This window comes from Rhinoderma darwinii, unplaced genomic scaffold (genome assembly GCF_050947455.1).
Source record: "Rhinoderma darwinii isolate aRhiDar2 unplaced genomic scaffold, aRhiDar2.hap1 Scaffold_107, whole genome shotgun sequence".
NCBI classification, from domain to species: Eukaryota; Metazoa; Chordata; class Amphibia; order Anura; family Rhinodermatidae; genus Rhinoderma; species Rhinoderma darwinii.
In genome coordinates this window covers 1-27,712 of record NW_027461949.1, presented here as the reverse complement: position 1 = coordinate 27,712, position 27,712 = coordinate 1, and the positions used below count along the sequence as shown (strand labels likewise).

The following is a 27,712-nucleotide window of genomic DNA, read 5'->3' as shown; positions in this document are numbered from 1 at the left end:
AAAGTCATTGCTTGTTGCTTTTACATCCATGTATGGAAGAACCCCGGCAGGCATCTGCCAATAAAAAGGGTCAATTTTTGGAGGGCTTGTTAAAAGCCATTGCTTGTTGCTTTTACATCCATGTATGGAAGAACCCCGGCAGGCATCTGCCAAAAAAAAGGGTAAATTTTTGGAGGGCTTGTGAAAAGCCATTGCTTGTTGCTTTTACATCCATGTATGGAAGAACCCCGGCAGGCATCTGCCAAAAAAAGGGTACATTTTTGGAGGGCTTGTGAAAAGCCATTGCTTGTTGCTTTTACATCCATGTATGGAAGAACCCCGGCAGGCATCTGCCAATAAAAAGGGTCAATTTTTGGAGGGCTTGTGAAAAGCCATTGCTTGTTGCTTTTACATCCATCTATGGAAGAACCCCGGCAGGCATCTGCCAAAAAAAAGGGTCAATTTTTGGAGGGCTTGTGAAAAGTCATTGCTTGTTGCTTTTACATCCATGTATGGAAGAACCCCGGCAGGCATCTGCCAAAAAAAAGGGTAAATTTTTGGAGGGCTTGTGAAAAGTCATTGCTTGTTGCTTTTACATCCATCTATGGAAGAACCCCGGCAGGCATCTGCCAAAAAAAGCGTCAATTTTTGGAGGGCTTGTGAAAAGTCATTGCTTGTTGCTTTTACATCCATGTATGGAAGAACCCCGGCAGGCATCTGCCAAAAAAAAGGGTCAATTTTTGGAGGGCTTGTAAAAAGCCATTGCTTGTTGCTTTTACATCCATGTATGGAAGAACCCCGGCAGGCATCTGCCAAAAAAAGCGTCAATTTTTGGAGGGCTTGTGAAAAGCCATTGCTTGTTGCTTTTACGTCCATCTATGGAGGAACCCCGGCAGGCATCTGCCAAAAAAAAGGGTAAATTTTTGGAGGGCTTGTGAAAAGCCATTGCTTGTTGCTTTTACATCCATGTATGGAAGAACCCCGGCAGGCATCTGCCAATAAAAAGGGTAAATTTTTGGAGGGCTTGTCAAAAGCCATTGCTTGTTGCTTTTACATCCATGTATGGAAGAACCCCGGCAGGCATCTGCCAATAAAAAGGGTCAATTCTTGGAGGGCTTGTGAAAAGCCATTGCTTGTTGCTTTTACATCCATGTATGGAAGAACCCCGGCAGGCATCTGCCAATAAAAAGGGTCAATTTTTGGAGGGCTTGTGAAAAGCCATTGCTTGTTGCTTTTACATCCATGTATGGAAGAACCCCGGCAGGCATCTGCCAAAAAAAAGGGTCAATTTTTGGAGGGCTTGTGAAAAGTCATTGCTTGTTGCTTTTACATCCATGTATGGAAGAACCCCGGCAGCATCTGCCAAAAAAAGCGTCAATTTTTGGAGTTCTTGTGAAAAGCCATTGCTTGTTGCTTTTACATCCATGTATGGAAGAACCCCGGCAGGCATCTGCCAATAAAAAGGGTCAATTTTTGGAGGGCTTGTCAAAAGCCATTGCTTGTTGCTTTTACATCCATCTATGGAAGAACCCCGGCAGGCATCTGCCAAAAAAAGCGTCAATTTTTGGAGGGCTTGTGAAAAGCCATTGCTTGTTGCTTTTACATCCATGTATGGAAGAACCCCGGCAGGCATCTGCCAATAAAAAGGGTCAATTTTTGGAGGGCTTCTCAAAAGCCATTGCTTGTTGCTTTTACATCGATGTATGGAAGAACCCCGGCAGGCATCTGCCCAAAAAAAGGGTCAATTTTTGGAGGGCTTGTCAAAAGCCATTGCTTGTTGCTTTTACATCGATGTATGGAAGAACCCCGGCAGGCATCTGCCCAAAAAAAGGGTCAATTTTTGGAGGGCTTGTGAAAAGCGATTGCTTGTTGCTTTTACATCCATGTATGGAAGAACCCCGGCAGGCATCTGCCAAAAAAAAGGGTCAATTTTTGGAGGGCTTGTGAAAAGCCATTGCTTGTTGCTTTTACATCCATGTATGGAAGAACCCCGGCAGGCATCTGCCAAAAAAAAGGGTCAATTTTTGGAGGGCTTGTGAAAAGTCATTGCTTGTTGCTTTTACATCCATGTATGGAAGAACCCCGGCAGGCATCTGCCAATAAAAAGGGTCAATTTTTGGAGGGCTTGTGAAAAGCCATTGCTTGTTGCTTTTACATCCATCTATGGAAGAACCCCGGCAGGCATCTGCCAAAAAAAAGGGTCAATTTTTGGAGGGCTTGTGAAAAGTCATTGCTTGTTGCTTTTACATCCATGTATGGAAGAACCCCGGCAGGCATCTGCCAAAAAAAAGGGTCAATTTTTGGAGGGCTTGTGAAAAGTCATTGCTTGTTGCTTTTACATCCATCTATGGAAGAACCCCGGCAGGCATCTGCCAAAAAAAGCGTCAATTTTTGGAGGGCTTGTGAAAAGTCATTGCTTGTTGCTTTTACATCCATGTATGGAAGAACCCCGGCAGGCATCTGCCAATAAAAAGGGTCAATTTTTGGAGGGCTTGTGAAAAGTCATTGCTTGTTGCTTTTACATCCATCTATGGAAGAACCCCGGCAGGCATCTGCCAAAAAAAGCGTCAATTTTTGCAGGGCTTGTAAAAAAAGCCATTGCTTGTTGCTTTTACATCCATGTATGGAAGAACCCCGGCAGGCATCTGCCAAAAAAAAGGGTCAATTTTTGGAGGGCTTGTAAAAAAAGCCATTGCTTGTTGCTTTTACATCCATGTATGGAAGAACCCCGGCAGGCATCTGCCAAAAAAAGCGTCAATTTTTGGAGGGCTTGTGAAAAGCCATTGCTTCTTGCTTTTACATCCATGTATGGAAGAACCCCGGCAGGCATCTGCCAATAAAAAGGGTCAATTTTTGGAGGGCTTGTGAAAAGTCATTGCTTGTTGCTTTTACATCCATCTATGGAAGAACCCCGGCAGGCATCTGCCAAAAAAAGCGTAAATTTTTGGAGGGCTTGTGAAAAGCCATTGCTTGTTGCTTTTACATCCATGTATGGAAGAACCCCGGCAGGCATCTGCCAAAAAAAAGGGTCAATTTTTGGAGGGCTTGTGAAAAGCCTTTGCTTGTTACTTTTACATCCATCTATGGAAGAACCCCGGCAGGCATCTGCCAATAAAAAGGGTCAATTTTTGGAGGGCTTGTCAAAAGCCATTGCTTGTTGCTTTTACATCCATGTATGGAAGAACCCCGGCAGGCATCTGCCAATAAAAAGGGTAAATTTTTGGAGGGCTTGTGAAAAGCCATTGCTTGTTGCTTTTACATCCATGTATGGAAGAACCCCGGCAGGCATCTGCCAAAAAAAAGGGTCAATTTTTGGAGGGCTTGTGAAAAGTCATTGCTTGTTGCTTTTACATCCATGTATGGAAGAACCCCGGCAGGCATGTGCCAAAAAAAGCGTACATTTTTGGAGGGCTTGTGAAAAGCCATTGCTTGTTGCTTTTACATCCATGTATGGAAGAACTCCGGCAGGCATCTGCAAAAAAAAAAGGGTCAATTTTTGGAGGGCTTGTGAAAAGTCATTGCTTGTTGCTTTTACATCCATCTATGGAAGAACCCCGGCAGGCATCTGCCAAAAAAAAGGGTCAATTTTTGGAGGGCTTGTAAAAAAAGCCATTGCTTGTTGCTTTTACATCCATGTATGGAAGAACCCCGGCAGGCATCTGCCAAAAAAAGCGTCAATTTTTGGAGGGCTTGTGAAAAGCCATTGCTTCTTGCTTTTACATCCATCTATGGAAGAACCCCGGCAGGCATCTGCCAAAAAAAGCGTAAATTTTTGGAGGGCTTGTGAAAAGCCATTGCTTGTTGCTTTTACATCCATGTATGGAAGAACCCCGGCAGGCATCTGCCAAAAAAAAGGGTCAATTTTTGGAGGGCTTGTGAAAAGCCTTTGCTTGTTACTTTTACATCCATCTATGGAAGAACCCCGGCAGGCATCTGCCAATAAAAAGGGTCAATTTTTGGAGGGCTTGTCAGTAGTATAGAGCTACATAAGTCGTCAAACTAGTTTTGACAGGTGACACGCCCCTTTAGGGGCGTGGTTAGGGCGTGGCTAACGTTGTCACGCCCCTTTAGGGGCGTGTTTGGGGTGTGTCTAACGTTGTCACGCCCCTTTAGGGGCGTGTTTGGGGTGTGTCTAACGTTGTCACGCCCCTTTAGGGGCGTGTTTATGCCGTGATTGCCGGTGACACGCCCCTTTAGGGGCGTTGACACACCCTTTCGGGGCGTGGTTAGGGTGTGGCTGACAACGGCACGCCCCTTTAGGGGCGTCGACACGCCCCTTTAGGGACACACCTAGGGCGTGGCTAACATTGACACGCCCTATAGGCCGGCGACTGGCCACGCCCTTCCGGTTCCGGTACACGCCCTTCCGGTTCCGGGGTGTACCCAGACCACGCCCTTCCGGTTCAGGGCCACGCCTCTTCCGGAACTGACGTTCCCCCAGACCACGCCCTTCCGGTTCAGTGACACGCTTCCGGTTCAGTGACACGCCTCTTCCGGAACCGGTGTACCATAGACCACACCCCTCCGGTTCCGGTGGGTGAACCCCGCCTCTTCCGGAACAGCATCATATGACGCGTACTTAGAAGGATTGTGATTGGTGCGCGCTGAAGCCATGCGGTGATTGGTGCATACGGAATTGTGGGCGTGTTCATTCCCATAGAATGAATGTGATTGGTGGGGACTGAAGCCGTGTTGTGATTGGTGCGTACCGAGTTGTGGGCGTGTTCATAGAACAGAAACATGCCCTGACATGCCTGGAAAGCGTCCGAACATGTTTTCTGCGGTTTTCTGAAACTATAAGTATAACTGTGCGCATGACCGGGTTACATTTTGAATAATGATTGTGATTGGTGCTCGCTGTAACCAAGGCATGACCAGGGTTATATCTGAATACGTTATTCACAAATTATTTGAATAAAAGCTCATTTTGTTCTTTTTGTATAAACACATAAAATTGCTGGGTAAATTTACTGTAAAAAAATAATAAAACAATGTTTAAAAGTTTACCTGGGGTGGGATTCGAACCCACGACGGCTTTTACGCCGATTGGATTTTTATGTCCAACGCCTTAGACCGCTCGGCCACCCTGGTATAGGATGGATAATGTGGCTATAGAATAATATGAAGACGTGTATTAAGGAGATGATTCAGATGGAATTTTAGTTCAGGCGTAGCTAACATTGCGAAGCCAATGTACATCTGACGTAGTCAACCATGAAGGTAATGTCAAAACCAAATAAAAAGCAGACGTATATTTCAACATACATTAGTTTATTTTATAAAAACAAAGGCATACTACAGTTGAAAAGGTGGACATAATATATGTAAGGCAAATAATGTCATTTTTATAAAAAGACGCATTTACATAATATTTACAGAACAAATAAACGTACAGATCAAAATACACAGGAACAACAAATATTTGCAGCGAGACAATGACAGGAGCCGTCGAAAGCCACAACTATGCATTTATATGGTTAACCAATTTACAACAGGCAATAACCTATCAAAGCGTCTTCTTGACAGTGACCGACCTGGGAGTCCAGATAAACTTGGGGATCCTAAAGAAACATTGAGGGGTGTAGACTGTCTTTTCTGAAGTGTTAAGGTCTCAGTCACGGGCGAATTATCAGACATATTGTTAAGCATTTTTAAATGGTCCAGATGCTGTCTAGTAGAGATGTATAAAGCAGCTGTAGATTTCAACATACATTAGCAATACCCTATCAAAGCTTCTTTTGATGCTCAAAGGTCAGGGGCCAACTTTTACAGGCATCATAAATCGGGGGCAGATAACAGATGGCTTCATTCACACGCATTATAACCGCAGAAGGGCAGGTTAGTGATACTTAAAAGGCCATCATCCAGGATTTAAAACAAGCAAATCTATGACAGCTGCTAAAGATAAAATTAGCATGGCAACTGTAGACAATACATCTCATGAGGACTTACTACATAAAATATATTATGATGCTAAGCATGTCGGTGGTTTTGGAGGGGTTAAAAATTTATACCAAGAGGCGAAAAAACAAGGCTTAACAATCAAAAATGTAAGAAATTGGTTATCGGCTCAAGATGCATATTCACTTCATAAGGGATTAAGGCATCATTTTAAAAGAAATATGATTTGTGTATCGAGGGTAGATGCCCAGTGGCAGGCCGATCTCGTGTCCATGATTGATGTTGCCAATTTCAACGAAGGCGGAAAATATATTCTCACTGTTATCGATGTATTTTCAAAATATGCCTGGGCGACCGTTTTACAGGCGAAAACAGGAGCCAGTGTCGCCGGGGCCTTTCAGACCATTTTACTCGCTGGTCGTGTGCCCCAAAAATTGCAAACCGATAGAGGCAAAGAGTTTTTGAATACAAATGTAAAAAAAGTACTACAGATTAACAATATACACCATTTTCTAACCAACAACGACGTTAAAGCCGCCGTAGTAGAGCGATTTAACCGGACATTAAAATCTAAAATGTGGCGCTATTTTACAGCGCACAACACTTTCCGTTATATAGATGTTCTGCAGGATTTAATGTTCAGTTATAACCACACAGGACACAGGACAATACGCTGTCGACCGGTGGACGTCACAAACGCAAATTCGCTATATATTTGGAAGAATATTTACGGTAAATATTTCAAAGCTAAAAAAGGTAAACCCTTGTTTAAAGACGGCGACCAGGTCAGGATTTCTAAATTTAAGGATCTTTTCAGCAAGGGCTATGAGCAGACGTTCACGGATGAAATATTTACTGTGCAGGCGGTAAACACTAAAGGCTTGAAGCCTCTGTATAAGTTAAAGGACGCCTCTGGGGACCCGATCGAAGGCTCTTTCTACGCCGAAGAAATACAAAAAATACCGGAAAACAACGATCGGGTGTACAGAATTGAGAAAGTTTTAAAAAAAAAGCGTGTCAGAGGTGAAACATTATATTACGTGAAGTGGCGCGGGTACCCAACATCATTCAATAGTTGGATTGAAAAGCAGCAGTTAACAAGTATTTAAAAACGCAGACAGATGGAGACGGCACCGTTTTATATAACGCTTCCAAGCAATGCATCATACCGCACATATCCACAAAATGAGATCTCTAATTACACAATCAAACTTTCTAAACCGGTCACATTAATTGGCCCCTGGGAAGTCGGTCTTACAGAGATACAGTACCCACACACTTGGAATACTTTTGAAACGGATGAAGGCTACATATATTTAGGTCTGCCGGGCGGTGCACTTAAACAAGTCAACGTGAAGTCAGGATATTACAATTCTGTTAAAGAACTGGTAAAAAGCATCAACGAGAGGATTGAGAATTACAAGCATCCGCCTATTGATGTAAAATTGTCATACGACGCCATCGAAAGAATAGTGACTGTAACAGGGCTGCATCCTTTCATACTCAGCGATAGACTGACGAACATATTGGGCTTAGACTCTAATAAAACCAATGTAGCCGGCAATGGCACAAAATGTGCCGATATAAAAAGCGGATTTTACACGCTATACGTCTATACCGATATAATCGACCATCAAAGAGTCGGGGATAGTTTTGTACCCCTATTACGAACGGTTGAAATTACAGGTAGTAACAATGAAATGATCACGCAGCATTACGTCAAACCTGATTACGTCAACGTCAGTAAAAACCACTTTGACCATATTACTATTCAAATAAAGAGCGATCAAAACAGAAATGTGCCATTTAAGTACGGGAAGTCGATCGTTAAATTCATAGGTTGTGGGAAACTTTTTTCAAGAAGAAAAACTTGTAAGTCTTTGTCCGTCTCTAGCATACTAACCCAGTCATGTTCCCACATTTCACGCACCTCATAACCATTACATTTTAGAAAATGAGTTTTGACATTCGTTTTGTGATACAATTGACCGTAGGTTGTCTGTGTCACATTGTTAAAAGCTTTTTCATTGTAGCACACAGGACAGCCATGAAAAAAACATCCTTGGAATTCAAAGGCGATCTTACAGCCATTAATTAGCGCATAACCATCCAAAAAATATCTAGCGACGGAATGCTCACCACCCTTTAAAGCGTGTTGTATGTTAATGCCCTCTTTCTGTTCTACATAAAGTAGCCACTGCATGGATGCTGTTGAAAATCTTTTTTGCCCCTTGTGGTAATTGTCTGATGGTACAATGGCTATAGTGTCTCTAGGTAAAAATTTGAACCTGTACATAGCCATGCAGACAGAAGCCAGTGTAGTGAGTTGAAAAGGGTCAATCTCTTGTGTTTCTGTGTCAAGTTCACCAGCAGCGTTAAATTTAGTAGTCGTTTTTTTTGTCATGTCAATTATACTGTTTCTGTAACATAAGCATGCCTCTTTTAGAATTTTAACATCCTGAATACAGTATTCTTTAAGCTCAGTCTGAAAGTCGAATACGTAGTTTTGGTTATCAGCGTACCAAGCCATGAATTTCACTTTCTCATCAGGCATCATGGCTTCAAAACCATACTGGTCTACAGATGGCATAGTACCAATGTAATTTTGATTAGCCACCTGGTTAAAAAAGTGTGGGAAATAACCTTTGGAGCCTGTGAAACCCAACGCCTGTGGTAGCTTACTAAGACTCATGGGCAGGAAATTTAAAGAGTCGATAAACCTAATTCCTAAATCAGCCACTGTGACACAAAGTAATTTACCACCTCTGGCCAGTAAGTCAATTTTAATTTTTTCTTTGACGAGTTGTTTTACGACAAAGTAAACATCATACCGTCCGGCATTATGAGCTATAAACGTGTAGCCACGGAAAGCAGTGTCGATGAATTTTTTAACAAAATCCTCCAAACACGTTAAGCCCTGAAATTCCCAGGACTTCTCCCCAACTAACGGTAACGCGTATACGTAATTAGGTACATGTATACCTGTCTCCTGCATACACTCAAAGTCATAAAAAATGTATCTTTCCGTTGTTTCATCCGGCGTGATTTTTCTCAAATAACAAACGTGCCCTTCAAAAGTGTCAATCACGGCGTAGCAAATTTGACATTTTAAACCTACACACTCGTGTTCGTTTATCTTAGAAACGTATTTGCCGCACGAATCGCAGTATTCCTTAAGTTTACAATCTATTTTTTTCAGGCGGACAAGATTTGTATGGACCTTTAAACAGTCGTGTGAACGGCAAAATGTACGACAACTGGGGCACCTAGGAGACATACCCTTTTCCTCAACACATGTCTTTCTTTGACAAGCTTTACAAAAATAACGGCATGAATGGTCATTTTTGTGATGAAAAGGTGTGTGGCAATAGTCGCAAAAGTAGTTAAAGCCAAAGAACGCTTTTACGTTTTTGATGCCGTAGTAATGCTCTGCATCATGTAATAGAAACAGAACTTTGTCTTTGCAGTAAGTTTCGTTGTGGAAACACTGCCATTCACCCTGGTGATGATAATAGATCTTAATGGTCACATTCAAATGCTTCTCAAATGCAGGGATGTCGCTAAAACTGACTAACCTGTCATCGGGTATGCCCAAAGCCCTATGAATTTCGGAGGCCCTAGTCAACAATACAGAGTCCGCAACATTTTCGGTGTCTAAAAGGGCACAGAGACTGGCAGCCAGACATAAATTGTTATCTGCGTTGTAGAAAACATAGAGCCAACGTCTCTTTGTTTTAATAATTCGGCTGTAAGGGGTCGATCTGAGCCGTCGGCGTGTCATAACCCCGCCGACTCTGTTTCTAACAATTGTAACAACCAGTCTTAATGTCCCATTCCCAATAAGTTCAGCGTTACTCTGCAGTGTATTGACCACGGCGTTCAAAAATGACTCTGCATCAAAGGCGTCTATGTTTCTTTTGTTAGAATACAAAGGATTCCTGAGGCCGTCGCCGGCTAGTCTTAACTGAACAAAGTCGTTGTGTCCCACATCAGCCCTCAGTCGGTTTAAGAGTTCCTGAATAGCGTTACGCACACCCCGGAGGGCCAGAGCAAAGGACGGTAAACGGTCTATATTCGCAAATCTGAAGTGTTGATGATGCTCAACAGCACTAAAAGTGCTAACAGCCCTACGGTACTGGTTGATGAGCTCCAAAAATACAGGCTCTTCTGCAGCACCGTTGGGGTTATTTAATTCATGTTGTACAGGTACTTCAACAACATGCTCTGGCTCAGGAGACTCTTGGCGTACGGGTGATGCAGCTGGCGTTGTTTCATTATGTGTAGGAGGTGTTAGAGAGCCGGCCTCTAAAGACAAAAAATTCTCAGGAGTATTTACCTCAGGGGTATTTACTCTGAAAGCCGCCTCTTCGTCAATATTTTGTATACTGTATGCCCCTTTTCGACGTCTAAGACGATTAAGGGTATTTACCGCTTTCTTTACAGATTTACGATACAGGTGGTTCGTTGTTTTTACCACACCATACCGATAGGTCGTTGGTCGTATGCGTGTCGTAACCCGCTCTCTACGCCATTTAAGGCCTTTCCCAGACATATCTAGTCAGAATTATTTTAGTGCTTTTAAACCTTTGTTGCCATTGCATAAATTCATAGGGTACTGACTCCCGAGATATGTTTAGTTGTGTTGCATTTGTTTCACTTGTAGTCATTGATTTACCATATCGTGTCTGTACAGATTCACAATCATAGGTCTTTTTTGCGTAATTTCGGATCACCGATGGCCGCTCTAGAAGTTTCCCCCGTAGGCTTTGAGGCGTAGACTGCCTATGTTGATAGCTTTTCGTTATCACACTGTCGGTTGAAATCAGATTGTCTAGCGTTGGTTGCTAAAGGCCGCCTTGATTCTGTAGAGCCAATACATATAAAATTAGTTCATACTAGGAAAACGGAAAGCAGAGTGGTGTGTGCTAAAGCTTGCGATGCTCCTGTAGTGTGCATATACATTTAAACAAATAAAATGCGTTCATAGTAGGCAAAAAGTATATAAGAAATTACTTGGTTTATGCGTTGCGGCCCCCTCAGACTTTGCAGTAATCAAGCTGATGTTAAAGAAGGTCGCCGATCCTTTTTTCTCAGTGCCCACAATCCCCTCTGAACGTCTAGCATTGTGTGCCAAAGACAGTCTTGAATCTGCAGATAGAATACACATAAAATTAGTAAATAATAGGAAAACGGTAAGTATAGTGCTGTGTGTTAAAGACAGACAAGCCCCTGTTGCTTGATTATACATTTAAACGTTTAAAATTGGTTAATAGCAGGGATAAAAAAATAAATAAATAAATAAATAAAAAAAAAAAAAATAAATAAATAAATAAATAAAAATAAAATAAAAAATAATTAAAAAAAATAATTAATAAAAATAATTGAAATAAAAAATTAATTCATTAGAAATAAAAAATAAATAAATATATCAGAACTTACTTGGTTTATCAGTTACTGCACCATGTAATTTTACAGACTTTGCAGTAACCAAACTGGTATTAAAAAAATGTTGCACGGCTTATTTTTGTCCGTTCCCGCAAGCCCGTGACCTGCTTTAATAGTTCTCTCGCCGTTTTGAGCCTGAAACAGATAGCCTCGTTTATATATAATAACCCCAAAAGACGTTAGATTTTTTTAGTTTAGCCCTCTAGCGGCGGTTTAAAAAGACATTTAGATAATTAACAGTGACGGCTTGTTATTATTCTATTATTAGCATAATAACATTTAACGGCTGTTAAAAATGACAGTTAGCGACTTTGCCATCATGATTTTTTTATTTTTTTTTAGCCTGTTATTACAGGCTATTATCAGATAAATAATATATACAAGCGCCTCTACAAAATCCTAAATGACAAGTTCAAAATTTGTAGCATTTAAAACACACAGTTGGGTTTATACATTGAAAACTAACCCCCATCATCTATCTTGTGAGTCTAAGCCTATCTACAACATGCATAATACAGCAATAACACATTTAAACCTTTTAAAACCTTTAAGCGAAAGTCACAAAATAGTCAATATTTGTAAAAGCAATAACTTTCAGCCACATAGTATAAAAATTATAGACCTGTAATCAAGAGCCCCTACAAAATTTGTCATTGAAAATAATAATGAGTATCAATGTTTGCTGTCAGCACCGGTAGTCCGTCAATATACATTACTAGGGCACTAGATAAATAGTTATCAACAAGGAAAAGGCCTACAATGACTGTGAAGTCCATACCCGCCAGTGGTCAGCGCACAAAATTCAGTAAATATCAATGCCATGTGTATACTATGCAGACATAAAAAGTTTGTAACAGCTTATAAAAATAAAAAAATATATACAATTAAATGTAATGAAAAACTACACTTTAAAATCATTTACTATTAAAAATGCATTACTGCCCTTAAAAGCATTTGTAACAGCTAACAAAGGATGATAGAGGCATTAAAATAAGAACATGATACATAGCTTACCTGGGTCCATTGTGCTTTCTAAATGTCTGTGTAACAAATTCTAACACACCCAGTCTAACACCCTGTGGCTTTTATACAGTAGAAACAGAAGAAAAAAAAAAAAAAAAAAAAAAAAAAACAAATGGTTTTTGGCCATTAATCTTATGGCCTTTAAACTGTCCAGATAGGATGTCCCCATGCCCATTCTATGCCATAGAAAAAAAAACACCAGTCTGGATTAATTATTAAATATAAAATGTTTATTACACATATTCAGTTTATAAGACATGGGTCATCATTTTATAACAACTGTCACATGTTTGCATTATCCTCCGTGATACAAGTCTATTAGTTATACGTCGCCGATAATTTAACACAAAACTTTCCACTAAATTGTCATTCCGTTTTAACGAATTGTTGAAATAATTTAATATATTTTTAAATGACAAACCTTTACACATTTGAATGACAAAAAATATGCAATATTGGCCGCATACAGATGAAAGAGTGCTCTGAAATTGTGTGTTTTGAAACACAACCATGGTAGAATTTTTATGTAAAAATGTCAGTATTTTTTTAGGGTATATCAAACTTTCAGGGGAAAGTCCGTATGAGTCAAAAAAAAATGCCCTGTTTTTCGGCTGTGATGTAAAGCGCCAGCCAGTGTTCGCCCGGTCTTCTAGAGTCGTGGGTATTTACAATAAAGGCGGCAGGCAACGAGTCCAGTTTACGGTCTGGTAACAAGTCATAAGGTAGCACACTTCTAAATATTCCATGAGTGTGGTGGTTCTTGTTTAAAATATGCGTAATCTCCAGAGTGTTCATTCTTTTTGTATTTTAAAGAAAATCATAAACAACTTCACGTCTTTGAGTGATTTCTATGATGTTATCAAATATTCCATAGATTATCATATTAACGGTTCTTTCCAAAGCTCTTGAAAAGCGTATTTCTACTCTTAGATTTCCATTGCGTATGAGTGAAAAATGACTACCACCTTCCTGATCGGGTGACAAATCAAAAGCCAATAGTGTGTAGCCGTTCAAAAATTCTTCTCTGTCGATCAGTAGCCCGCTATCTGCATTTTGCTTCCTCGCTATATGCACCAGTGACATGTATTCTCTAACGGCGTTACCATTCTCAAAATCGGGCTGGAAGGGTTTTGTGGGTATTTGCTCACCATCCACATAGAGAGCCGCAAAGTTCATGTGATTATGTTTGAAACACAGAGGGTTTTGATCGTAGGCTCCGGAAAACGCGTCATTATCAACAAATCCAATAATAACCGTTCTCGGTAACTGGCCCAGAAATAGATTTTCCTGGCTGCATACACGACTGCCGACAGGGACGCTGAAGACCTTCATGCTTACACGGTCAATAGCGTACTTTGCATTACTGCTTAAAAGTCCTTGCGCGTGCCCTAGGCGCACTGCGTGAGATATCTGTACTCTTTTGACAAAGAGCGAGGCATTCAGAATCTGTATCTTGAAAGGTTCAGCTTCAGCCGACATTAGACAAAATTCATCCTTACACCGGGTAAATTTTATCTTCAGATCGACGCCATTTAAAATCAACTTTTCTTGGAAAAATAAATCGCTATGAAGATGACCCAGAACTTCAACAACTTTACTGCGATCGGTCATTAGCGCCCGCTTTGTGAACCCTGTGTTAGCTCCACCAATAGCGCGTACCTGGTGCTGTCCCGCAGTGTCCTTGTAAAACAAACCGGTTGTGAACTGCGTGGATAAAGCGTCCGAGCTGTAGTTAAGGATTGTTTCTATATAGGCTCTGTACGGATACAGACTGTTAGATTGAGATATAAGTCTGTCGCCTAGTGAAACATCTAATTGGCTAAACAACGTGGCTATAGGATAATTGGTCAGGCTCACACGGGTTCCATCAGCGATCGGTGTATTGTCGTTTTTAACAATTCGGAGCGTTAAGTAGAGTAGCGTGTTATTTAGGTCTAAATAGTGTTCACCGCTGCCAGCTATGTAGAATTCGAGCGGTGCGGCTTCTGCTATGGCGGCTAGCGGTTGAACCTCGACGTACAGGCTTTTTTCAATGCTGGTCTGTGTAGGCTGTATTTCAAATAGGTCCAGTTCTGATTTGGCGCATTCAACGGACGCTGTATGAATGAAAGCCATGTCTGCTAGAGTTCTTGCCGTAACGTTCAAAATATGTTATGTGCTTCACGACGTGTGTTTTTTTTTTTTTTATTCCTTTTGGGACCTCCCCTGCTGCTGTGACGTTTGTTCACTCTCCGTTGACCCACCTCTTTGCATTTCCGTTTCCTTTTAGGTTTGTTCTTAGCGATGTAAACTAATCCCGAGCCTTCCTGTGGCTCTCCGGCTATTTTGTTCATCATAGCTGCTGAAACACGACCCACGACATCTTGAGCTATACCCCTCGCCGCAGTTTTCACGTGAGGTTTTACTAATTCTAAACCTCTTCTAAACAATGGCACAGCTTTCCTGAATAAACTTCGAAAGACGCCACCTAAACCGCGACCAGACATGTACGCGTTACCGTGAAATCCTGGTAAGCCATGCCCTGCCTGGGCCCTGTAGTAGCTGGCGTAAATATGTGGCTCCCCATAGTTTTTCATGATTACCATGTCGCCTTTCTAATTAGTACGGGCCTCTTAGCGGGCGAAAGTGTAGTTTAACGATCGACTTCCCGTACTTAAATGGCACATTTCTGTTTTGATCGCTCTTTATTTGAATAGTAATATGGTCAAAGTGGTTTTTACTGACGTTGACGTAATCAGGTTTGACGTAATGCTGCGTGATCATTTCATTGTTACTACCTGTAATTTCAACCGTTCGTAATAGGGGTACAAAACTATCCCCGACTCTTTGATGGTCGATTATATCGGTATAGACGTATAGCGTGTAAAATCCGCTTTTTATATCGGCACATTTTGTGCCATTGCCGGCTACATTGGTTTTATTAGAGTCTAAGCCCAATATGTTCGTCAGTCTATCGCTGAGTATGAAAGGATGCAGCCCTGTTACAGTCACTATTCTTTCGATGGCGTCGTATGACAATTTTACATCAATAGGCGGATGCTTGTAATTCTCAATCCTCTCGTTGATGCTTTTTACCAGTTCTTTAACAGAATTGTAATATCCTGACTTCACGTTGACTTGTTTAAGTGCACCGCCCGGCAGACCTAAATATATGTAGCCTTCATCCGTTTCAAAAGTATTCCAAGTGTGTGGGTACTGTATCTCTGTAAGACCGACTTCCCAGGGGCCAATTAATGTGACCGGTTTAGAAAGTTTGATTGTGTAATTAGAGATCTCATTTTGTGGATATGTGCGGTATGATGCATTGCTTGGAAGCGTTATATAAAACGGTGCCGTCTCCATCTGTCTGCGTTTTTAAATACTTGTTAACTGCTGCTTTTCAATCCAACTATTGAATGATGTTGGGTACCCGCGCCACTTCACGTAATATAATGTTTCACCTCTGACACGCTTTTTTTTTAAAACTTTCTCAATTCTGTACACCCGATCGTTGTTTTCCGGTATTTTTTGTATTTCTTCGGCGTAGAAAGAGCCTTCGATCGGGTCCCCAGAGGCGTCCTTTAACTTATACAGAGGCTTCAAGCCTTTAGTGTTTACCGCCTGCACAGTAAATATTTCATCCGTGAACGTCTGCTCATAGCCCTTGCTGAAAAGATCCTTAAATTTAGAAATCCTGACCTGGTCGCCGTCTTTAAACAAGGGTTTACCTTTTTTAGCTTTGAAATATTTACCGTAAATATTCTTCCAAATATATAGCGAATTTGCGTTTGTGACGTCCACCGGTCGACAGCGTATTGTCCTGTGTCCTGTGTGGTTATAACTGAACATTAAATCCTGCAGAACATCTATATAACGGAAAGTGTTGTGCGCTGTAAAATAGCGCCACATTTTAGATTTTAATGTCCGGTTAAATCGCTCTACTACGGCGGCTTTAACGTCGTTGTTGGTTAGAAAATGGTGTATATTGTTAATCTGTAGTACTTTTTTTACATTTGTATTCAAAAACTCTTTGCCTCTATCGGTTTGCAATTTTTGGGGCACACGACCAGCGAGTAAAATGGTCTGAAAGGCCCCGGCGACACTGGCTCCTGTTTTCGCCTGTAAAACGGTCGCCCAGGCATATTTTGAAAATACATCGATAACAGTGAGAATATATTTTCCGCCTTCGTTGAAATTGGCAACATCAATCATGGACACGAGATCGGCCTGCCACTGGGCATCTACCCTCGATACACAAATCATATTTCTTTTAAAATGATGCCTTAATCCCTTATGAAGTGAATATGCATCTTGAGCCGATAACCAATTTCTTACATTTTTGATTGTTAAGCCTTGTTTTTTCGCCTCTTGGTATAAATTTTTAACCCCTCCAAAACCACCGACATGCTTAGCATCATAATATATTTTATGTAGTAAGTCCTCATGAGATGTATTGTCTACAGTTGCCATGCTAATTTTATCTTTAGCAGCTGTCATAGATTTGCTTGTTTTAAATCCTGGATGATGGCCTTTTAAGTATCACTAACCTGCCCTTCTGCGGTTATAATGCGTGTGAATGAAGCCATCTGTTATCTGCCCCCGATTTATGATGCCTGTAAAAGTTGGCCCCTGACCTTTGAGCATCAAAAGAAGCTTTGATAGGGTATTGCTAATGTATGTTGAAATCTACAGCTGCTTTATACATCTCTACTAGACAGCGTCTGGACCATTTAAAAATGCTTAACAATATGTCTGATAATTCGCCCGTGACTGAGACCTTAACACTTCAGAAAAGACAGTCTACACCCCTCAATGTTTCTTTAGGATCCCCAAGTTTATCTGGACTCCCAGGTCGGTCACTGTCAAGAAGACGCTTTGATAGGTTATTGCCTGTTGTAAATTGGTTAACCATATAAATGCATAGTTGTGGCTTTCGACGGCTCCTGTCATTGTCTCGCTGCAAATATTTGTTGTTCCTGTGTATTTTGATCTGTACGTTTATTTGTTCTGTAAATATTATGTAAATGCGTCTTTTTATAAAAATGACATTATTTGCCTTACATATATTATGTCCACCTTTTCAACTGTAGTATGCCTTTGTTTTTATAAAATAAACTAATGTATGTTGAAATATACGTCTGCTTTTTATTTGGTTTTGACATTACCTTCATGGTTGACTACGTCAGATGTACATTGGCTTCGCAATGTTAGCTACGCCTGAACTAAAATTCCATCTGAATCATCTCCTTAATACACGTCTTCATATTATTCTATAGCCACATTATCCATCCTATACCAGGGTGGCCGAGCGGTCTAAGGCGTTGGACATAAAAATCCAATCGGCGTAAAAGCCGTCGTGGGTTCGAATCCCACCCCAGGTAAACTTTTAAACATTGTTTTATTATTTTTTTACAGTAAATTTACCCAGCAATTTTATGTGTTTATACAAAAAGAACAAAATGAGCTTTTATTCAAATAATTTGTGAATAACGTATTCAGATATAACCCTGGTCATGCCTTGGTTACAGCGAGCACCAATCACAATCATTATTCAAAATGTAACCCGGTCATGCGCACAGTTATACTTATAGTTTCAGAAAACCGCAGAAAACATGTTCGGACGCTTTCCAGGCATGTCAGGGCATGTTTCTGTTCTATGAACACGCCCACAACTCGGTACGCACCAATCACAACACGGCTTCAGTCCCCACCAATCACATTCATTCTATGGGAATGAACACGCCCACAATTCCGTATGCACCAATCACCGCATGGCTTCAGCGCGCACCAATCACAATCCTTCTAAGTACGCGTCATATGATGCTGTTCCGGAAGAGGCGGGGTTCACCCACCGGAACCGGAGGGGTGTGGTCTATGGTACACCGGTTCCGGAAGAGGCGTGTCACTGAACCGGAAGCGTGTCACTGAACCGGAAGGGCGTGGTCTGGGGGAACGTCAGTTCCGGAAGAGGCGTGGCCCTGAACCGGAAGGGCGTGGTCTGGGTACACCCCGGAACCGGAAGGGCGTGTACCGGAACCGGAAGGGCGTGGCCAGTCGCCGGCCTATAGGGCGTGTCAATGTTAGCCACGCCCTAGGTGTGTCCCTAAAGGGGCGTGTCGACGCCCCTAAAGGGGCGCGCCGTTGTCAGCCACACCCTAGCCACGCCCCGAAAGGGTGTGTCAACGCCCCTAAAGGGGCGTGTCACCGGCAATCACGGCATAAACACGCCCCTAAAGGGGCGTGACAACGTTAGACACACCCCAAACACGCCCCTAAAGGGGCGTGACAACGTTAGACACACCCCAAACACGCCCCTAAAGGGGCGTGACAACGTTAGCCACGCCCTAACCACGCCCCTAAAGGGGCGTGTCACCTGTCGAAACTAGTTTGACGACTTATGTAGCTCTATACTACTCTTGTCAAAAGCCATTGCTTGTTGCTTTTACATCCATGTATGGAAGAACCCCGGCAGGCATCTGCCAATAAAAAGGGTAAATTTTTGGAGGGCTTGTGAAAAGCCATTGCTTGTTGCTTTTACATCCATGTATGGAAGAACCCCGGCAGGCATCTGCCAAAAAAAAGGGTCAATTTTTGGAGGGCTTGTGAAAAGCCATTGCTTGTTGCTTTTACATCTATGTATGGAAGAACCCCGGCAGGCATGTGCCAAAAAAAGCGTACATTTTTGGAGGGCTTGTGAAAAGCCATTGCTTGTTGCTTTTACATCCATGTATGGAAGAACTCCGGCAGGCATCTGCAAAAAAAAAAGGGTCAATTTTTGGAGGGCTTGTGAAAAGTCATTGCTTGTTGCTTTTACATCCATCTATGGAAGAACCCCGGCAGGCATCTGCCAAAAAAAAGGGTCAATTTTTGGAGGGCTTGTGAAAAGTCATTGCTTGTTGCTTTTACATCCATGTATGGAAGAACCCCGGCAGGCATCTGCCAAAAAAAAGGGTCAATTTTTGGAGGGCTTGTGAAAAGTCATTGCTTGTTGCTTTTACATCCATCTATGGAAGAACCCCGGCAGGCATCTGCCAAAAAAAAGGGTCAATTTTTGGAGGGCTTGTGAAAAGTCATTGCTTGTTGCTTTTACATCCATGTATGGAAGAACCCCGGCAGGCATCTGCCAAAAAAAAGCGTCAATTTTTGGAGGGCTTGTGAAAAGCCATTGCTTGTTGCTTTTACATCCATCTATGGAAGAACCCCGGCAGGCATCTGCCAAAAAAAAGGGTCAATTTTTGGAGGGCTTGTGAAAAGTCATTGCTTGTTGCTTTTACATCCATGTATGGAAGAACCCCGGCAGGCATCTGCCAAAAAAAAGGGTCAATTTTTGGAGGGCTTGTGAAAAGTCATTGCTTGTTGCTTTTACATCCATGTATGGAAGAACCCCGGCAGGCATCTGCCAATAAAAAGGGTCAACTTTTGGAGGGCTTGTGAAAAGTCATTGCTTGTTGCTTTTACATCCATCTATGGAAGAACCCCGGCAGGCATCTGCCAATAAAAAGGGTCCATTTTTGGAGGGCTTGTGAAAAGTCATTGCTTGTTGCTTTTACATCCATCTATGGAAGAACCCCGGCAGGCATCTGCCAAAAAAAAGGGTCAATTTTTGGAGGGCTTATGAAAAGCCATTGCTTGTTGCTTTTACATCCATCTATGGAAGAACCCCAACAGGCATCTGCCAAAAAAAGGGTACATTTTTGGAGGGCTTGTGAAAAGCCATTGCTTGTTGCTTTTACATCCATCTATGGAAGAACCCCGGCAGGCATCTGCCAAAAAAAGCGTAAATTTTTGGAGGGCTTGTGAAAAGCCATTGCTTGTTGCTTTTACATCCATGTATGGAAGAACCCCGGCAGGCATCTGCCAAAAAAAAGGGTAAATTTTTGGAGGGCTTGTGAAAAGCCATTGCTTGTTGCTTTTACATCCATGTATGGAAGAACCCCGGCAGGCATCTGCTAATAAAAAGGGTCCATTTTTGGAAGGCTTGTGAAAAGTCATTGCTTGTTGCTTTTACTTCCATGTATGGAAGAACCCCGGCAAGCATCTGCCAAAAAAAGCGTCAATTTTTGGAGGGCTTGTGAAAAGTCATTGCTTGTTGCTTTTACATCGATGTATGGAAGAACCCCGGCAGGCATCTGCCAATAAAAAGGGTCAACTTTTGGAGGGCTTGTGAAAAGTCATTGCTTGTTGCTTTTACATCCATGTATGGAAGAACCCCGACAGGCATCTGCCAAAAAAAAGGGTCAATTTTTGGAGGGCTTGTGAAAAGCCATTGCTTGTTGCTTTTACATCCATGTATGGAAGAACCCCGGCAGGCATCTGCCAAAAAAAAGGGTAAATTTTTGGAGGGCTTGTGAAAAGCCATTGCTTGTTGCTTTTACATCCATGTATGGAAGAACCCCGGCAGGCATCTGCTAATAAAAAGGGTCCATTTTTGGAAGGCTTGTGAAAAGTCATTGCTTGTTGCTTTTACTTCCATGTATGGAAGAACCCCGGCAAGCATCTGCCAAAAAAAGCGTAAATTTTTGGAGGGCTTGTGAAAAGCCATTGCTTGTTGCTTTTACATCCATGTATGGAAGAACCCCGGCAGGCATCTGCCAAAAAAAAGGGTCAATTTTTGGAGGGCTTGTGAAAAGCCATTGCTTGTTGCTTTTACATCCATGTATGGAAGAACCCCGGCAGGCATCTGCCAAAAAAAAGGGTAAATTTTTGGAGGGCTTGTGAAAAGCCATTGCTTGTTGCTTTTACATCCATGTATGGAAGAACCCCGGCAGGCATCTGCTAATAAAAAGGGTCCATTTTTGGAAGGCTTGTGAAAAGTCATTGCTTGTTGCTTTTACTTCCATGTATGGAAGAACCCCGGCAAGCATCTGCCAAAAAAAGCGTCAATTTTTGGAGGGCTTGTGAAAAGTCATTGCTTGTTGCTTTTACATCCATCTATGGAAGAACCCCGGAAGGCATCTGCCAAAAAAAGCGTAAATTTTTGGAGGGCTTGTGAAAAGCCATTGCTTGTTGCTTTTACATCCATGTATAGAAGAACCCCGGCAGGCATCTGCCAAAAAAAAGGGTCAATTTTTGGAGGGCTTGTGAAAAGCCATTGCTTGTTGCTTTTACATCCATGTATGGAAGAACCCCGGCAGGCATCTGCCAAAAAAAAGGGTCAATTTTTGGAGGGCTTGTGAAAAGCCATTGCTTGTTGCTTTTACATCCATGTATGGAAGAACCCTGGCAGGCATCTGCCAAAAAAAGCGTAAATTTTTGGAGGGCTTGTGAAAAGCCATTGCTTGTTGCTTTTACATCCATGTATGGAAGAACCCCGGCAGGCATCTGCCAAAAAAAAGGGTCAATTTATGGAGGGCTTGTGAAAAGCCATTGCTTGTTGCTTTTACATCCATCTATGGAAGAACCCCGGCAGGCATCTGCCAAAAAAAGCGTCAATTTTTGGAGGGCTTGTGAAAAGCCATTGCTTGTTGCTTTTACATCCATGTATGGAAGAACCCCGGCAGGCATCTGCCAAAAAAAAGGGTCAATTTTTGGAGGGCTTGTGAAAAGTCATTGCTTGTTGCTTTTACATCCATCTATGGAAGAACCCCGGCAGGCATCTGCCAAAAAAAAGGGTCAATTTTTGGAGGGCTTGTGAAAAGCCATTGCTTGTTGCTTTTACATCCATGTATGGAAGAACCCCGGCAGGCATCTGCCAAAAAAAAGGGTCAATTTTTGGAGGGCTTGTGAAAAGCCATTGCTTGTTGCTTTTACATCCATGTATGGAAGAACCCCGGCAGGCATCTGCCAAAAAAAAGGGTCAATTTTTGGAGGGCTTGTGAAAAGCCATTGCTTGTTGCTTTTACATCCATCTATGGAAGAACCCCGGCAGGCATCTGCCAAAAAAAGCGTCAATTTTTGGAGGGCTTGTGAAAAGCCATTGCTTGTTGCTTTTACATCCATCTATGGAAGAACCCCGGCAGGCATCTGCCAAAAAAAAAGGGTAAATTTTTGGAGGGCTTGTGAAAAGTCATTGCTTGTTGCTTTTACATCCATGTATGGAAGAACCCCGGCAGGCATCTGCCAATAAAAAGGGTCAATTTTTGGAGGGCTTGTGAAAAGTCATTGCTTGTTGCTTTTACATCCATGTATGGAAGAACCCCGGCAGGCATCTGCAAAAAAAAGCGTACATTTTTGGAGGGCTTGTGAAAAGCCATTGCTTGTTGCTTTTACATCCATGTATGGAAGAACCCCGGCAGGCATCTGCCAATAAAAAGGGTCAATTTTTGGAGGGCTTGTGAAAAGCCATTGCTTGTTGCTTTTACATCCATGTATGGAAGAACCCCGGCAGGCATCTGCCAAAAAAAAGGGTACATTTTTGGAGGGCTTGTGAAAAGTCATTGCTTGTTGCTTTTACATCCATCTATGGAAGAACCCCGGCAGGCATCTGCCAAAAAAAGCGTAAATTTTTGGAGGGCTTGTGAAAAGTCATTGCTTGTTGCTTTTACATCCATGTATGGAAGAACCCCGGCAGGAATCTGCCAAAAAAAAAGGGTAAATTTTTGGAGGGCTTGTGAAAAGCCATTGCTTGTTGCTTTTACATCCATCTATGGAAGAACCCCGGCAGGCATCTGCCAATAAAAAGGGTCAATTTTTGGAGGGCTTGTGAAAAGCCATTGCTTGTTGCTTTTACATCCATGTATGGAAGAACCCCGGCAGGCATCTGCTAATAAAAAGGGTCAATTTTTGGAAGGCTTGTGAAAAGTCATTGCTTGTTGCTTTTACTTCCATGTATGGAAGAACCCCGGCAGGCATCTGCCAATAAAAAGGGTCAATTTTTGGAAGGCTTGTGAAAAGCCATTGCTTGTTGCTTTTACATCCATGTATGGAAGAACCCCGGCAGGCATCTGCCAATAAAAAGGGTCAACTTTTGGAGGGTGTGTCAAAAGCCATTGCTTGTTGCTTTTACATCCATGTATGGAAGAACCCCGGCAGGCATCTGCCAAAAAAAAGGTTCAATTTTTGGAGGGCTTGTGAAAAGTCATTGCTTGTTGCTTTTACATCCATCTATGGAAGAACCCCGGCAGGCATCTGCCAATAAAAAGGGTCAATTTATGGAGGGCTTGTGAAAAGTCATTGCTTGTTGCTTTTACATCCATCTATGGAAGAACCCCGGCAGGCATCTGCCAATTAAAAGCGTAAATTTTTGGAGGGCTTGTGAAAAGCAATTGCTTGTTGCTTTTACATCCATGTATGGAAGAACCCCGGCAGGCATCTGCCAAAAAAAAAGGGTAAATTTTTGGAGGGCTTGTGAAAAGTCATTGCTTGTTGCTTTTACATCCATCTATGGAAGAACCCCGGCAGGCATCTGCCAATAAAAAGGGTCAATTTTTGGAGGGCTTGTGAAAAGCCATTGCTTGTTGCTTTTACATCCATCTATGGAAGAACCCCGGCAGTCATCTGCCAATAAAAAGGGTCAATTTTTGGAGGGCTTGTGAAAAGCCATTGCTTGTTGCTTTTACATCCATGTATGGAAGAACCCCGGCAGGCATCTGCCAAAAAAAAGGGTCCATTTTTGGAGGGCTTGTGAAAAGTCATTGCTTGTTGCTTTTACATCCATGTATGGAAGAACCCCGGCAGGCATCTGCCAAAAAAATGGGTCAATTTTTGGAGGGCTTGTGAAAAGTCATTGCTTGTTGCTTTTACATCCATGTATGGAAGAACCCCGGCAGGCATCTGCCAAAAAAAAGGGTCAATTTTTGGAGGGCTTGTGAAAAGTCATTGCTTGTTGCTTTTACATCCATCTATGGAAGAACCCCGGCAGGCATCTGCCAATAAAAAGGGTCAATTTATGGAGGGCTTGTGAAAAGTCATTGCTTGTTGCTTTTACATCCATCTATGGAAGAACCCCGGCAGGCATCTGCCAATTAAAAGCGTAAATTTTTGGAGGGCTTGTGAAAAGCAATTGCTTGTTGCTTTTACATCCATGTATGGAAGAACCCCGGCAGGCATCTGCCAAAAAAAAAGGGTAAATTTTTGGAGGGCTTGTGAAAAGTCATTGCTTGTTGCTTTTACATCCATCTATGGAAGAACCCCGGCAGGCATCTGCAAATTAAAAGCGTAAATTTTTGGAGGGCTTGTGAAAAGCAATTGCTTGTTGCTTTTACATCCATGTATGGAAGAACCCCGGCAGGCATCTGCCAAAAAAAAGGTTCAGTTTTTGGGGGGCTTGTGAAAAGTCATTGCTTGTTGCTTTTACATCCATCTATGGAAGAACCCCGGCAGGCATCTGCCAATAAAAAGGGTCAATTTTTGGAGGGCTTGTGAAAAGCCATTGCTTGTTGCTTTTACATCCATCTATGGAAGAACCCCGGCAGTCATCTGCCAATAAAAAGGGTCAATTTTTGGAGGGCTTGTGAAAAGCCATTGCTTGTTGCTTTTACATCCATGTATGGAAGAACCCCGGCAGGCATCTGCCAAAAAAAAGGGTCCATTTTTGGAGGGCTTGTGAAAAGTTATTGCTTGTTGCTTTTACATCCATGTATGGAAGAACCCCGGCAGGCATCTGCCAAAAAAATGGGTCAATTTTTGGAGGGCTTGTGAAAAGTCATTGCTTGTTGCTTTTACATCCATGTATGGAAGAACCCCGGCAGGCATCTGCCAATAAAAAGGGTCAATTTTTGGAGGGCTTGTGAAAAGCCATTGCTTGTTGCTTTTACATCCATCTAAGGAAGAACCCCGGCAGGCATCTGCCAAAAAAAGCGTCAATTTTTGGAGGGCTTGTGAAAAGCCATTGCTTGTTGCTTTTACATCCATGTATGGAAGAACCCCGGCAGGCATCTGCCAAAAAAAAAGGTCAATTTTTGGAGGGCTTGTGAAAAGTCATTGCTTGTTGCTTTTACATCCATTTATGGAAGAACCCCGGCAGGCATCTGCCAAAAAAAGCGTCAATTTTTGGAGGGCTTGTGAAAAGTCATTGCTTGTTGCTTTTACATCCATTTATGGAAGAACCCCGGCAGGCATCTGCCAAAAAAAGCGTACATTTTTGGAGGGCTTGTGAAAAGCCATTGCTTGTTGCTTTTACATCCATGTATGGAAGAACCCCGGCAGGCATCTGCCAAAAAAAAGGGTCAATTTTTGGAGTGCTTGTGAAAAGCCATTGCTTGTTGCTTTTACATCCATGTATGGAAGAACCCCGGAAGGCATCTGCTAATAAAAAGGGTCAATTTTTGGAAGGCTTGTGAAAAGTCATTGCTTGTTGCTTTTACTTCCATGTATGGAAGAACCCCGGCAGGCATCTGCCAAAAAAAAGGTTCAGTTTTTGGGGGGCTTGTGAAAAGTCATTGCTTGTTGCTTTTACATCCATCTATGGAAGAACCCCGGCAGGCATCTGCCAATAAAAAGGGTCAATTTTTGGAGGGCTTGTGAAAAGCCATTGCTTGTTGCTTTTACATCCATCTATGGAAGAACCCCGGCAGTCATCTGCCAATAAAAAGGGTCAATTTTTGGAGGGCTTGTGAAAAGCCATTGCTTGTTGCTTTTACATCCATGTATGGAAGAACCCCGGCAGGCATCTGCCAAAAAAAAGGGTCCATTTTTGGAGGGCTTGTGAAAAGTCATTGCTTGTTGCTTTTACATCCATCTATGGAAGAACCCCGGCAGGCATCTGCCAAAAAAAGCGTAAATTTTTGGAGGGCTTGTGAAAAGTCATTGCTTGTTGCTTTTACATCCATCTATGGAAGAACCCCGGCAGGCATCTGCCAAAAAAAGCGTAAATTTTTGGAGGGCTTGTGAAAAGTCATTGCTTGTTGCTTTTACATCCATGTATGGAAGAACCCCGGCAGGCATCTGCCAAAAAAATGGGTCAATTTTTGGAGGGCTTGTGAAAAGTCATTGCTTGTTGCTTTTACATCCATGTATGGAAGAACCCCGGCAGGCATCTGCCAATAAAAAGGGTCAATTTTTGGAGGGCTTGTGAAAAGCCATTGCTTGTTGCTTTTACATCCATCTAAGGAAGAACCCCGGCAGGCATCTGCCAAAAAAAGCGTCAATTTTTGGAGGGCTTGTGAAAAGCCATTGCTTGTTGCTTTTACATCCATGTATGGAAGAACCCCGGCAGGCATCTGCCAAAAAAAAGGGTCAATTTTTGGAGGGCTTGTGAAAAGTCATTGCTTGTTGCTTTTACATCCATTTATGGAAGAACCCCGGCAGGCATCTGCCAAAAAAAGCGTCAATTTTTGGAGGGCTTGTGAAAAGTCATTGCTTGTTGCTTTTACATCCATTTATGGAAGAACCCCGGCAGGCATCTGCCAAAAAAAGCGTACATTTTTGGAGGGCTTGTGAAAAGCCATTGCTTGTTGCTTTTACATCCATGTATGGAAGAACCCCGGCAGGCATCTGCCAAAAAAAAGGGTCAATTTTTGGAGTGCTTGTGAAAAGCCATTGCTTGTTGCTTTTACATCCATGTATGGAAGAACCCCGGAAGGCATCTGCTAATAAAAAGGGTCAATTTTTGGAAGGCTTGTGAAAAGTCATTGCTTGTTGCTTTTACTTCCATGTATGGAAGAACCCCGGCAGGCATCTGCCAATAAAAAGGGTCAATTTTTGGAGGGCTTGTGAAAAGCCATTGCTTGTTGCTTTTACATCCATGTATGGAAGAACCCCGGCAGGCATCTGCCAAAAAAAAGGGTCAATTTTTGGAGGGCTTGTGAAAAGTCATTGCTTGTTGCTTTTACATCCATGTATGGAAGAACCCCGGCAGGCATCTGCCAAAAAAAACGTCAATTTTTGGAGGGCTTGTGAAAAGCCATTGCTTGTTGCTTTTACATCCATGTATGGAAGAACCCCGGCAGGCATCTGCCAAAAAAAGCGTCAATTTTTGGAGGGCTTGTGAAAAGCCATTGCTTGTTGCTTTTACATCCATGTATGGAAGAACCCCGGCAGGCATCTGCCAAAAAAAAAGGGTCAATTTTTGGAGGGCTTGTGAAAAGTCATTGCTTGTTGCTTTTACATCCATCTATGGAAGAACCCCGGCAGGCATCTGCCAAAAAAAGCGTCAATTTTTGGAGGGCTTGTGAAAAGCCATTGCTTGTTGCTTTTACATCCATGTATGGAAGAACCCCGGCAGGCATCTGCCAATAAAAAGGGTCAATTTTTGGAGGGCTTGTGAAAAGCCATTGCTTGTTGCTTTTACATCCATGTATGGAAGAACCCCGGCAGGCATCTGCCAAAAAAAAGGGTCAACTTTTGGAGGGCTTGTCAAAAGCCATTGCTTGTTGCTTTTACATCCATGTATGGAAGAACCCCGGCAGGCATCTGCCAAAAAAAAAGGGTCAATTTTTGGAGGGCTTGTGAAAAGTCATTGCTTGTTGCTTTTACATCCATGTATGGAAGAACCCCGGCAGGCATC

The 27,712-nt window shown here is 42.3% G+C and overlaps 1 protein-coding gene and 2 non-coding genes across 3 annotated transcripts; 1 reads left to right on the top strand and 2 right to left on the bottom strand.

Moving 5' to 3' along the window:
- Nucleotides 1-4,983: 4,983 nt before the first annotated feature.
- TRNAL-UAA (transfer RNA leucine (anticodon UAA)) lies at nt 4,984-5,070 on the bottom strand. Its single transcript has one exon. It is a non-coding gene; the product is annotated as a tRNA-Leu (tRNA).
- An 8,085-nt stretch (nt 5,071-13,155) lies between these two features.
- Nucleotides 13,156-14,463, bottom strand: LOC142699006 (uncharacterized protein F54H12.2-like). Its single transcript, XM_075847952.1, has one exon. It carries the CDS (start codon nt 14,461-14,463, stop codon nt 13,156-13,158), a length of 1,308 nt encoding a protein of 435 aa, XP_075704067.1.
- A 3,158-nt stretch (nt 14,464-17,621) lies between these two features.
- TRNAL-UAA (transfer RNA leucine (anticodon UAA)) lies at nt 17,622-17,708 on the top strand. Its single transcript has one exon. It is a non-coding gene; the product is annotated as a tRNA-Leu (tRNA).
- The last annotated feature ends 10,004 nt before the right edge of the window (nt 17,709-27,712 follow it).